Here is a 14,422-nt window from a genome sequence, read left to right as displayed (position 1 = left end):
CACTTTTGCAGCAATTTTCTTATTCCAGGTCACAATCCTGCACAATGTCCTTTTGTCTGTTTCAGTCAGTTGACCATGGTGACTGCACTTATGCTTACCAGACAACATTTTCCTAGAAACTGTATATGCCTTCATAACCTTTGATACTGCACCTCATGGCACGGCAAATAAATTGGCAACTTCAGTCACAGAAGCACCAGCTAAGCCGCCACCAACAATTTGTCCTCTTTGAAGCTCAGTAAGCTCTGACATGACTCTGTATTACTAGCAGCACATGCATTGAATGACGAACGTGAGACCTCCCACCTGTTAGTTAAATGTCTCATCACACAGCAGAAGCAAAAGAATGTTACATCACTTCTGCTTTCAATGTGAAACATGTTGTCACTTTCACACCTGCAAATCATGTAGTATTTCCATTTATATGTCTAACCCAGCAATGGGCAAACTACGGCCCGGCGGACCTTTTAATCCGGCCCGCGGAGCTAGGCTCCCGCTAGACTCCTCTCACAGTCCGCCCTGAAGACCGATGTAGCATGAAAATCTGTCTCCTATGAGGATCTGTCCCCCTCGACGTATCTGCGCATGTGCCGGAGATCGCCGATCGGCTGCTAATGCCTGAAACTGGCACATGCGCAGATACGTCGAGGGGGACAGATCCTCATAGGAGACAGATTTTCATGCTACACCGGAACGGCGCGGGAACACGGCGAGAGGAACGCGCAGAGCAAAGGTAAGTGAATTGACACAGGGGAGACTTGGGGACTTAATATGGGGGATGAATTAATAGGGGGGATGAATTACTATATGGGGGATGAATTACTATGGGGGATGAATTACTATATGGGGGATGAATTACTATGGGGGATGAATTACTATATGGGATGAATTACTATATGGGGGATGAATTACTATGGGGGATGAATTACTATATGGGGGATGAATTACTATGGGGGATGAATTACTATATGGGGGATGAATTACTATATGGGGGATGAATTACTATGGGGGATGAATTACTATGGGGGATGAATTACTATAGGGGGGATTAATTACTATATGGGGGATGAATTACTATGGGGATGAATTACTATATGGGGGATGAATTACTATGGGGGATGAATTACTATATGGGGGATGAATTACTATGGGGGATGAATTACTATGGGGGATGAATTACTATATGGGGGATGAATTACTATGGGGGATGAATTACTATATGGGGGATGAATTACTATAGGGGGGTGAATTACTATATGGGGGATGAATTACTATATGGGGGATGAATTACTATGGGGGATGAATTGCTATGGGGGATGAATTACTATGGGGGATGAATTACTATATGGGGGATGAATTACTATATGGGGGATGAATTACTATGGGGGATGAATTACTATATGGGGGATTAATTACTATGCTTACTATGGGGGAATATTACTATACTTACTATGGATGACACATACACATCATTCATCTACTCTTGGTCCGGCCCCCGGGTCCAATATATGAACCCATTGCGGCCCTCAAGTCAAAAAGTTTGCCCACCCCTGGTCTAACCCCTGCATTTGTGTTTTAGCTATTAGTATTTAGTCACATTCAACTGGACTGGACACAAATGCATGTAACCACGCACACTTCAGTATGAATAGAGCTCTGCTGACATCTAGCGGCCAGGTTGTTCATGATATACAGAGTAAGATCCCAACTGTATCACATCTGTTCATGTCCACAGCTCAAGCAGCAGGTTGTCTCACAAATATTAAATATATATTTTTATTATTATATCAGTACTATATTTACACATTTTAGACTCAGTGTAAATCGGAACCCAGTTTGGATTCATACCTAAATTTATAAAGATACTTGTACTGCGTTACCTATTTAAGAAGTTTGGATATGTAGATTGGGTATTTAAAAAGCATTTACACCTTGATGGAGATCCTGGGTTGTAGTAGTTTGTACCTGTTGCTTGATGGTTATAAAGTTGCACCATGGTCATCACAGTCATCTGTGCTTTGTTTTAATCTATACTGATACAAGGGTAAGGTGCAGGAACCAATAACAGCATTTTGTCATTTTAGGGTAAAAGCAAGAACTAGTAAACAATTAAAGTGCTTGTTACGTTGATTTTTATATGGTTTCTTCAATTCTCCAAAAAATGTTTAGTTTAGTTAATAAAAGGCCAGGACTGAAGGAACAATGAACTCTAGCAGTACATTTCAATACCTTAAAGCAGGGGTGTCCAAACTTTTTTCAAAGAGGGCCAGATTGGATGAAGTGAACATGGTGGAGGGCCAAACATTTTTCTGAACATTCTTTGAACCATTACAATTAAATGCAAATAAATTATTTTATGCCAAGTTAATTGCAAATGACATACTTTTCATTTCATAACATTAAGATCAACTGACAGCTGAGTTTTCACAATGTATTGAAAATAAATGTAAAAAAAAACTTACCTGCACTAATGTGAAGGGTGAAAAAGGTAGCTGGAGCTGAAGTCTCTGCTCGGCAGCCGGGAGGGGAAGAGAAACACACTTCATGCTGGAAGCCCGGCCCTGACGTCACCGCCCTCTGTCGCTCCCAGCGCGGCGCAGTCACGCATGCGCACTGCTCTCAAGCAGAAGACTGTCTGCCACAGAAGGGAGGGCAGTGCGACAGCCGCATTTACACAGACCAGGGAGAACGCGCCGCAGTCAGGCATGCGCACTGCCCTCTGCTCTCAAGCAGAAGACTGTCTGCCATAGAAGGGAAGGCTGTGGGAGGGCCACATTACACAGAGCAGGGAGGGCTGTTTGAGGCCCGTATTAAACCGACCCCCGGGCCGTAAATGGCCCGCGGGCCGGACTTTGGACATGCCTGCCTTAAAGTTTTACTAAACCCAGAATCCTGCATTCAATATATCTGGTCTCCCACAGTTCACAGAACATGGGAATGCAATTATTTCAGTAAATATAAACTGCTCAATACCTTTTCTCATCAATCAGCAGTTAGAGCAGTCTTGTGACTTCTATCAGTGTATAGCAGAGCTCTGGTTAAAGCTTGTAGGTGGAGTTTTATTTCTGCTCTAGGAGGATGCAAAACCCCTGACCTCTGCCTGGACAGAGGTCTGATTGGCCCTGTGCTGATCACATGAACTCCCCCAAGAAAAAAAAAAATCTCTTTAGCTATACACACTAAACTGAGCATGTACAGAAGGGCTACAGTTCAGTCTGTCTTATCAGGAGATAAGACATGGACATTTGAACAAGAGGAGCGGCAGAGAAGTCAGTATCAAACAACCTTTTTACACAATGCAGAGGATTAACCCCTTAGATTCCGCAGTGAGTATAGCAAGCATGCTTTACTGCATATACAGACTGATTTTACTGTTGTGGGTTTAGTAACACTTTAATAAAAATTTGCTTTTCAAATCCTGCACCTGAACCCTGCAAGAAAATGTTGGTTAATTATTATGGTTAGCAAAATAATAAACAGGCAATAAAACTGATGTTTGACTGCTGTAAAGAATAACAGAGCAAATTTGCTGGGCAAAAGATTTCCCCCAAACTAAGCATTACATTTCCATAATTAGTAAATGTCAGACCTGTCATTCCTGGCTTATTTCTAAAGGCTGGAGTTCTAGAGCTGTCATTCTTTTCCTTTCTAAATAATTTTAAAACTGCATTTTAAGGATATTAATGGCTTTTCATTGTTGTTTGAAGTTGGAAAATTTTTAAAATATACATTTTTATTGTATTATAACAATTTTAATCAGTCTTTGTCCTTTTGTTATTTCATTACATACAGTGGGTATAGAAAAGGATCACTCCCCTTTAAAAAAAAAAACATTTTGTTGCTTTGCAGCCTGAAATGAAGGCAGACACAGTTTTTCTTTTATCCAGCTGTATTTACTTAGTGCAATGTATAAAATCCACTTGAAAGATATAATACCAAGTCAGAAAAAAATACAAAACAATTCAAAAACAGAATCACTGAGTTGGAGAAAGAATTGCCCCATTATGTCAGTATTTTGCCCAACCACATTTTTCTTTAATTACAGACTTAAGTTGAAAAGTCTAGGTTGGGATAAGTCTCTACTAACTTTTTCACATCTAGACTTTGAAATATTTGCTGACTTCTTTGCAGAACTGCTCAAGTTTAGTAAAATTTGATATTGACCATTTGTGGACTGCAGACCTCAAGTCATTCCACAGATTTTCAAAGGGCTTTAAGTCTGGGCTCTGACTAAGCCATGCAAGGACATTCACCTTTTTCTCCTTCAACCTCTGTGTGGTCATTTTTGCTGTGTGCTTTCGGTCATTGTCATGTTGTAAGGTAAACCTTCTTCTCATTGACAACTTTCAAGCAGAGGGCAGAAGATTTTCCTCAAGAATTTGATGGTATTTCGCCCCATCCATTTTTCCTTCTATTCTGACAAGTACTCCAGTCCCTGCTGCAGGGAAATACCACCATAACAGGATATTACCACCTCCATGATTTACTGTAGGAATGGTGTTATTTGGATGATGACCTCCTATTGGAATTCTGCCAGACATATAATTTAGTGTTGAGGCCAGATCATTCAACTTAAGTCTCATCTGACCAGAACACCTTTTTCAATGTGGCTTCAGAATCTTCAAAGTGCATTTTGGCAAAGCTCAGTCCTGATTATGTGTGGCCTTTCTTGAGGAGTGTTTTTTTTCTTGCAACCCTCTCATACAAGCCACATCTGTGGAGAATCTGTGATATTGTTGTCACATGCACACAATGACTACTCTTTATCATCATTTCCTGCAACTGCTTCAGAGTTGCTGTAGGCTTCTTGGTAGCCTCTCAGTTTCCTCCTGGCTCTTTCATCCAGTTTGAAGCGATGTCCTGACCCAGGGAAGGTCTGTGTTGTACCAGATACCTTCCATTTCTTAATGATAGATTTCACTGTGCTTCTAGGCATTGATAAAGCCTTTGAAATGCTTTTCTGTATCCATCTCTGACTTGTGCCTGTCCACAACTTTAACCCGGAGATCTTTTGACAGTGCCTTGTCACCCACACTTGATTGTTTTCTTCAGTTGCACTACCAGGGACTGAAATGCTCCAGGAAAGCTCTTTTCATGCTGAGCTAATCAAAATGACCACAGCTGATCACAGTTGAAATTCAAATGGCTTTGTGTGCCATTGAGAAGGTGATTAGCTACACCTGATTGAGTTTACAAGTCATTTTTCTGTTTTTGAATTTCTTTTTTTTCTGACATGTTGGTATCTTTTACTTTGATGTAATAAGTTGGTCTGAGCAAATACAACTGAAAAAAACAAAAACTGTGTCTGTCTTCATTTAAGGCTGCAAAGCAACAAAATGAGATTTTAAAGGAGGTGATGCTTTTCTATACCCACTGTATTACCACACTTTAATGCTGTATAGCACTGTATCGGTTAAACCTGCAGATGGTACTGTGCCTATTTGTCTGAGCAGTTGCTGGGCACAGAGAGAGAAGTACAGTGCCACCTGTAGGTTGGAGTACTTGGTTTGTAAACAAGCTTTCAGCGAGCATGATGATTGGCTATTATTGTAATCACATGATTATGAACCTCGCAGATTGGTTCCAGATTGTTGTCAGAGACCAGGAGCCTGCACAGGTATGACCTCTTAATTTACAGCTTCAGCGCAGATTCTAATGGTATGCAGAGCTGGGCCGCAGAACATTATTTTCAGTATTTTAGATTGCAGTTTCCACAGTTACTATATGCACTACCTTATCATTATAGTTGAACTTCAGGAAAACAGCTACTTATCTAGCTAAACAGATATATTTAATATTTGTACCTGCCAGAAGATACACTAGATTTGTTCTGGAATTCTGTTCAGCCAGTCCAGGCACTCTTGGCAGACACAGTACCAAGGTTTATGGCCTTCTGTGCATTTCAACATTGTCAAAGACTCACCCTGGTAAGCTATCTAGACAATGAATAAGCAGCAGATTACTGATGAGAACATTCCTGTTCTCCCATACATCCCACAAATTATAGCACAAATGATGTAGGCAGTGGACATGCCTCTGCCTCCAGCAAATCAGACCATGAGGATTATTGTGCAAAAATAATTGGTTTAACCAAATTTATTTTTTTTCACCACTGCATTTCTTTTATTTTGGCTTTTAAAAATCGATAGAATAATTGTGAGATAGATGTGAGATAGATAGTAAGTGAGAGCTAGCCCTTGCTTAGAAGGTTCTGACAGTACAAAGCAAAGCCTTGCCTCTACCAAGATGGCTACCTCCATAAAGAGATAAGGTGTAGAATAAGGCATGGTAAGTCTGTAATAGAGAAAATGTCATCTATAGGGAGACCACAGACAATACTGGTGACTAGTTCTTTTTTGGCACAGCTTCCAGAGTTCAGTTCCTCTAAGTTGCACACATTAATAAATGATTAAATTATTTTTAAATAAAACTAGAGCAAGTACCTTCATTTGATGATTATCATCCACTTGAAAACACCTACAGTGCCTTGAAAAAGTATTCATTCCCCTTGAAATTGTCCACGTTTTGTCATGTTACAACCAAAAACGTAAATGTATTTTATTGGGATTTTATGTAGTAGACTAAGTGGCTCATAATTGTGAAGTGCAAAGAAAATGATAATGATGGTTTTCAAAATTTTTTACAAAAAAATATCTGAAAAGTGTGGCATGCATTTGTATTCAGCCCCCTTTACTCTTATACCCCTAACTATAATCTAGTGGAACTAATTGCCTTCAGCAGTCACCTAATTAGTAAATAGAGTCCATCTGTGTGTAATTTAATCTTGGTATAAATACAGCTATTCTGTGAAGCCCTCAGAGTTAGTGAACGAACAGCATCATGAAGGCCAAGGAACACACCAGACAGGTAAGTAACAACGTTGTGGAGAAGTTGAAAGCATGGTAAGCTTATAAAAAATATCCCAAGCTTTAAACATTTCATGGAGCACTATTCAATCCATCATCTGAAAATGAAAAGAGTTTGACACAACTGCAAACCTACCAAGACATGGCCGTCCACCTAAACTGACAGGCCGGGCAATGAATAAGGGCTGTCTTTAGTGTGAAACGCGTTTACCTGCCAGTCCCCCTCTGTATTTCCACTGTCTGTATTGGTTTTATCTTGGTTCAATAAAGTGGATTGTTTGGAGCGCAGCTGATCAGACATCCTTTGTTCTCATCTAGGAAGCACATGAGCTGGGCTAGCACCTACAGGAGAAGTTGTGCTGGGAGATTAGGAGTCTCTCTATCTTGAGCAGCGGTAAACATATAGGACAGGCCGGGCAAAGAGAGCATTAATCAGAGAAGCAGCCAAGAGGTCCATGGTAACTATGGAGGAGCTGCAGAGATCCACAGCTCAGGTGGGAGAATCTGTCCACAGGACAACTATTAGTTGTGCACTCTGGCCTTTATGGTAGTGTGGCAAGAAGAAAGCCATTGTTGAAAGAAAGCCATAAGAAGTCCCATTTGCAGTTTGCGAGAAGCCGTGTGGGGGACACAGCAAACATGTGGAAGAAGGTGTTCTGGTCAGATGAGACCAAAATTTAACTTTTTGGCCTAAAAGCAAAATGCTATGTGTAATGAAAAACTAACACTGCAAATCACATTGAACACACCATCCCCACAGTGAAACATGGTGGTGGCAGCATCATGTTGTGGGGATGCTTTTTCTCAGCAGAGACAGAGAAGCTGGTCAGAGTTGTTGGAAAGATGGATGGAGCCAAATACAGGGCAATCTTAGAAGAAAACCCATTAGAGTCTGCAACAGACTTGAGACTGGGGCAGAGGTTCACCTTCCAGCAGGACAATGACCCTAAACATACAGCCAGAGCTACAATGAAATGGCTTAGATCAAAGCATATTCATGTGTTAGAATGGCCCAGTCAAAGTTCACACCTAAATCCAATTGAGAATCTGTGGCAAGACTTCAAAATTGCTGTTCACAGACGCTCTCCATCCAACCTGACAGAGCTTGAGCTATTTTGCAAAGAAGAATGGCCAAACATTTCACTCTCTAGATGTGCAAAGCTGGTAGAGACTTGCAGCTGTAAGTGCAGCAAAAGGTGGTTCTATAAAGTATTGATTCAGAGGGGCTGAATACAAATGAAGCCACACTTTTAACATGTTTATTTGTAAAAAAATTTGAAAACCATTTATCATTTTCCTTCCACTTCACAATTATATGTCGTTTTTTGTTGGTCTATCACATGAAATCCCAATAAACTACATTTACATTTTTGGTTGTAACATGACAAAATATGGAAAATGCCAAGGGGTATGAATACTTTTTCAAGGCACTGTAAGTATCATAAATGGGTCACCAGTTATCCCCCAATTCTGCCAAATGGAGTGATTCATTGCACATAGACATCAATCTAGAAGAGAGCTGGAAAATTTAAAGGGGTATGAATACTTTTTCAAGGTACTGTGTCTAGCAGACTACAGTTGCAAGAAAAAGTATGTGAACCCCTTGGGATTACGTGGAGTTTTGCATGAATTGGGCATAAAACGTGCTCTGAACGTCATCTAAGTCACAACAATTGAAGAACACAGTCTGCTGAACATAATACTACACAAACATTAGATGTTGCCATGGTTTTATTGCACATAACATGTAAACATTCACAGTGCAAGGAGGAAAAAGTATGTGAACCTTTGGACTTAATAACTGGTTGATCCTCCTTTGGCAGCAATAACCTCAACCAAACGTTTCCTGTAGTTGCAGATCAGACCTGCACAACGATCTGGAGTAATTTTGGACCACTCCTCTTCATAAAACTGTTTCAGTGTAGCAATATTCTTGGGATGTCTGGTGTGAATCGCTCTCCTAAGGTCATGCCACAGCATTTCAATCGGGTTGAGGTCAGGACTCTGACTGGGCCACTCCAGAAGGCGTATTCTGTGCTGTTGCAGCCATTGTTTTGTTGAATTACTTGTATGCTTTGGGTCATTGTCATGTTGCATCACCCATCCTCTGCGGAGCTTCAGTTGGCGGACAGATGGTCGTACGTTTTCCTGCAAAATATCTTGATAAACTCTGGAATTCATTTTCCCATCAATGACAACAATCCGTCCAGGCCCTGAGGCAGCAAAGCAGCCCCAAACTATGATGCTCCCTCCGCCATGTTTTACAGTGGGGATGAGGTTTTGATGTTGGTGTGCTGTGCCTTTTTTTCTCCACACATAGTGTTGTGTGTTCTTCCCAAACAACTCAATCTTGGTTTCATCTGTCCACAGTATATTTTGCCAGTAGTGCTGTGGAACATCCAGGTGCTCTTTTGCAAACTTCAAAGGTGCTGCAATATTTTTTTTGGACAGCAATGGCTTCCTCCGTGGTGTCCTCCCATGTACTCCATTCTTGTTTAATGTTTTCCTTATTGTAGATGTGTCAACAAAAATGTTAGCATGTGCCAGAGATTTCTGTAGGTCTTTAGCTGACACTCTGGGATTCTTCTTTACCTCATGCAGCATTCTGCGCTGTGCTCTTGCAGTCATTTTTACAGGATGACCATGCCTAGGGAGAGTAGCAACAGTGCTAAACTTTCTCCATTTGTAGACAGTCTGACTTACCGTGGACACATGAACATCAAGGCTTTTGGAGATACTTTTGTAACCCTTTCCAGCTTCATGCAAGTCAACAATTCTTGATCGTAGGTCTTCTGAAAGCTCTTTTCTGCGAGGCATGGTTCACATCAGACAGTGCTTCTTGAAACCAGTAAACCCAAAACATGTGTGTGTTTTTTAAGGGCAGGACAGCTGTCAGCAACACATCCAATATCATCACACTGATTGGAGTCAAGGTTGGCTCACTCCTGGCTCCAATTAGCTCTGGGAGAAGTCATGAAGCTAGGGCCTCACATACTTTTTCCTCCCTGCACTGTGAATGTTTACATGTAATGTGCAATTAAACCATGGCAACATCTAATGTTTGTGTAGTATTATGTTCAACAGACTGTGTTCTTCTATTGTTGAGACTTAGATGACGTTCAGAGCACATTTTATGCCCAATTCATGCAAAACTCCACGTAATCCCAAGGGGTTCACATACTTTTTCTTGCAACTGTAGATGCCAGTTATGTGTGCTGCATGAAAATGTCCTGACAAGAAGAGGAAAGAAGAGAACAGAGGGATGTCCACATCAGCCTCCTGTTGCTTTTTCACTGTTCAGTCAGCAAGCAGGAGAGAGGACACCAATGTATCTCTTCTACAGTCTATAACAGCTTTTCTCAACCTTATTATCCTAGAAGAACCCTTATAATAATGTTCAGGTTTCAGGGAACATATATTAGGATTAGTCAATCAGGGGTCATTAGGAAAATGTCCCTTACATTGGTGGTAAGTGGGAAGAATGTCTCCATTACAGTGCTTGTTAGAATGCTACCCTTAGAGTCAGCTAAAAAGATCATTGTTGGCATGCTACTGACTGAGATGATTGACCTGGAATTATGCAGGCATCATAAGATGGGAGGTCAAGTAGCCACATGACCAACAAAAGATTTTACCCCCTTCATGACCAGGACATTTTTTGCTATTCAGCACAGCACTACTTTAATTGACAATTATTCAGTGATAAATTAAATTTATATAATTTTTTTCACGCAAATGGAGCTTTCTTTTGGTTGTATTTGATCAACACTGAGTTTTAAATTTTTATTATATAAACCAAACATTTTGAAAAAAAAAAAAACAATATTTTCTGCTTTTTGTTGCAAAACATATCCAATAAAAAATTTTAAAACTCAAATGTCTTCATAAATTTTGGCCAAAATGTATTTTGCTACATGCCTTTGGTAAAAAAAAGAATCCCATTAAGTGTATATTGATTGGTTTGTTGGTTTGTGTGAAAGTTATAGCGACCTCAAATGATGGTATACATACTGACGTTTTATTTATTTATTTTACTCTAGTAATAGCGGTGATCGGTAACTTATAGTGGGACTGTGATAGTGCAGCAGGCAATCTGACACTAACTAATGCTGGCTAGGAGGTACACTAACTGACACTGACATCACCAGTGACACTAGTACAGTGATCAGTGCTAATGCTATACACTGTCACTGTAATAATGACACTGGCTGGGAAGGGGGTAACATCTCTGAGTAATCAAGGGGTTAAGTGTGTGCCTAACATGTATTATTATGTGTATTATGTGCTGTTTTATACTAAATATTTGTTTGTTCCTTCTCTCTGCTTTGTAGGGAGAAGAAACAAACAGACTATTCCCCTCTGTATACAGCCATGTGTGTTTTCCAACACAGGGCTTTAGACTGATTGGATTCAGCCAATCAACAGGTCTCAGCTATAAATCATTGGCTGAAACCTGTTGACAAAATCTCACTGTGTCTGCTGTGTTCGGACACAGCGGGAGTCGGTTGAGGGGGTGCTCGCACACCCTGAACCCAGAAAACACTGCCGACTTACAGGTACGTGATTGTGCCTGTATGAGCCGCCCGCCTGAAGTAAATGCGGGGAGGCGGTTATTAGTGGTTAATCACTGCTCAAGAAACCCCCCGTAACCTCTGGAGGAACCCTGGTTGAGATTGGCTGGTTTCTAACATTAACAGAGAATCAGATGGTCCCACTGTAATATTTGCCATGGCTGAGTAAACCTCAGAAAAAGAAAGACTAATACAAATAGCTTGTTGGGAAAAACAGCTTCCACATACAGTATGTATTTCATCTGAGCATGCATCTTTTTGCCAGAAGTTAAACTTTAATATATCTAGGCTTGTCAGTTGTAATATTTGAAGGGGCCTTCTACCAAATAAGGAAAGGCTGAATCACAATAACAGCCAGTGAATTGTAAGAGCAGCACTGTGGCTTACTTTACCATGATTTTGATTGCGGAATTATTTTTCTATCATGAAGTTTCCCGCGAAGCTGCCTCGATGTGTCAGACTCTCACCTCCTTCCAGACAATCCCTTTGGACATGGCTCCAGAGCTCACCCGAGCTGTCACTAATGTGGTGTGCTCCTTGTGCTTCAACACCAGATACAAGAGAGGAGATGCAGAGTTTGAGACCATGCTGGCATACAGTAAAGGCATAGTGGATACAGTGGCTAAAGACAGCTTGGTGGACGTCTTTCCCTGGCTTCAGGTATGTACATTTACTATGCATTACCTGTGTTTTATCCATATAAAAATGCTCACTATTCTGCTGCTCTGTTCAGCAGTCAAGAACAAAAAGAAATACCCTGTACTTCTGGGTATGGACTAGCATGTGACTCACTCATTGTAACATCTCTGGGCCAGTCACCAAGCACTAGTGTTGTCACATGGGAAGAGTCCATATCCTTGTATAAGCTTCTCCTTCTTCCAAACTGAGCGGGGGGGGGGGGTGAAGTAAAGTAGAGTATGCTGGTGGACATGTGGAAAATAAATGTATGGGCAAGCACAGGTTCACTTTATATTAGAACAACGGTCCACCAAAAAAATGCGCTGCAGTTCCAAATTACAATAGAAACAAATTTAAACAGCTAAATTAAATTTGGCCGAAATTCGAATTGATCCGAATTTGAAAACAAATTCAAAAAACAATTTGAATTTGAAAACAAGAATAGAATAAATTAGAACTGACAATAAAGAAATAGAAAAGAACAGAATAGAAAATAAAAGAATAGAACAGAATACAGTAGAAAATAATAGAGTAAAACAGAACAAAATAGAATAGAAAATAAAGGCACAGAAAAGAAGAGAATCCATTAAAATAGAATAGAAAAGATTAGAATAGAAAATAAAAGAATAGAATAGAAAAGATTAGAATAGAAAATCAAAGAATAGAATAGAAAATAATAGAATCAATTAGAATAGAATAGAAAATATTAGAATAGAAAATCAAAGAATAGAATAGAAAATAATAGAGTAAAACAGAGCAAAATAGAACAGAAAATAAAAAGGAATAGAATAGAATCAATTAGAATAGAATATAATAGAGAATCAAAGCAAACAATAGAAAATATTAGAATAGAGAACCAAAGAATAGAATAGAATAGAATACTATAGAAAAACAATAGAATAGAATAAAATAGAAAGAATATAACTGCCTTCCAAAATTTTAATTTTAATAGAATGAATTTGAATTCGAACAGAATACATTAGAATAGAATATAAAAATAATAGAATAGTTTAGAAAAGACTAAAATACTTAAAAATTGTGAGCTGCTCTATGGTGACCTGAGTAGTGATCAACAAAGGAACTGTGAAAAGTTTTTTGAACTAGAAATTTCCAATATGGTCACGCAACTCTTCATATAGCCCATATACCATCAAAAACACTTATAGTTTAGAATTATCAAATCCGTTTTTTTAATAGAATTGTTTTTAAATCTGTTGGAATTATTCTCAGATCCATTGGATTTGTTTTCAAATCCATTAGAATTATTGTTGAATCTGTTAAAATTATTTTCAAATCCGTTCTAAATTCTGAATTCGAATAAATGAAACGAATTCCAAAAACCAAATTAAACGAATGTAACGAATCGAACTAAACAAAATGATTTTTTTTTTTTTTCATCTTGCACATGTCTAGTTCAAATCTTTTTAGTTCTATTCAGAACTAAAAATATCATTAGGAATCATTATCATTAGGAAATATTGCCCCACCAAATTATACAACATATATGCTTCCACTTGCAACAGTTTTTGTTGGCAGCATGTAGGCAGGAAATTAAATATCCATCACTGATCTGCAAGAATGCCAAATCTGCATTCCACCATTTCCCATTCACAGCTAGGCAATAGTTGAGGACACGTTTAGCCTTTCTAGCCTCTTTGTGACCACTGTTCCACAACCAAAGACCTCATTGCCTACAAAGACATAATATAAATGGATGCTTTGTCTACTGAGATCACATACAGATAGAATGATGCATTATTGTACATTTGCATTAGGTTTCCCAATAATTTTTTTTTTCTGGCAGATATTTCCAAACAAGGATCTAGACATTCTGAGGCAGTCAGTGGCAGCTCGAGATCACCTTCTCCAAAAGAAATTAAAGGAACATAAGGTAGGTTTAATAAGGATGGATTCCTAACAAAAAGTGTGAATCTGTGCTGTCAAATACTATTAGTAATTTATAATATACTGTATATGACACAATTTATTTTGGCAGTGTAAGTTTAAATTATATTGTTTTTTTGTTCCTTGAATACAAGCATTTTCTGATGGTAAGAAGTGGAGAGAAGGGGTAGATGATGTCACGATCAATACCTCATCCAATCAGAGAATGCTGTATGAAGGTGCTCTACGAATGGTGGCAATGGCAATCATGTCATTGTTACATCAAAGGATGCCAGGCAGGAAGGTGCCAACAGAATAGGATGTATACAAAAAATTACCAGCGCCAAAAATTGTGAAATAAATCCCAAATAAATGCTGCTGCTCCTTACTGTAAACACTAATAAAATAACAAAAAACATCAAA

The 14,422-nt window shown here is 39.2% G+C and overlaps 1 protein-coding gene across 1 annotated transcript in view; it reads left to right on the top strand.

Moving 5' to 3' along the window:
* The window catches only part of CYP17A1 (cytochrome P450 family 17 subfamily A member 1), a 38,399-nt gene that overhangs the window by 8,165 nt on the left and 15,812 nt on the right, over nucleotides 1-14,422 (top strand). Inside the window, exons 3-4 of the mRNA XM_089683309.1 lie at nucleotides 11,868-12,097; nucleotides 13,920-14,006. Of these exons, the coding sequence (XP_089539435.1) occupies nucleotides 11,868-12,097; nucleotides 13,920-14,006 (317 nt within the window). The remainder of the gene's footprint in view (nucleotides 1-11,867; nucleotides 12,098-13,919; nucleotides 14,007-14,422) is intronic.

This window comes from Staurois parvus, unplaced genomic scaffold (genome assembly GCF_062004578.1).
Source record: "Staurois parvus isolate SC_StPar_1 unplaced genomic scaffold, SC_StPar_1.0 ptg000303l, whole genome shotgun sequence".
Classification (NCBI taxonomy): Eukaryota; Metazoa; Chordata; class Amphibia; order Anura; family Ranidae; genus Staurois; species Staurois parvus.
This window is presented reverse-complemented; position numbering and strand designations above follow the sequence as displayed.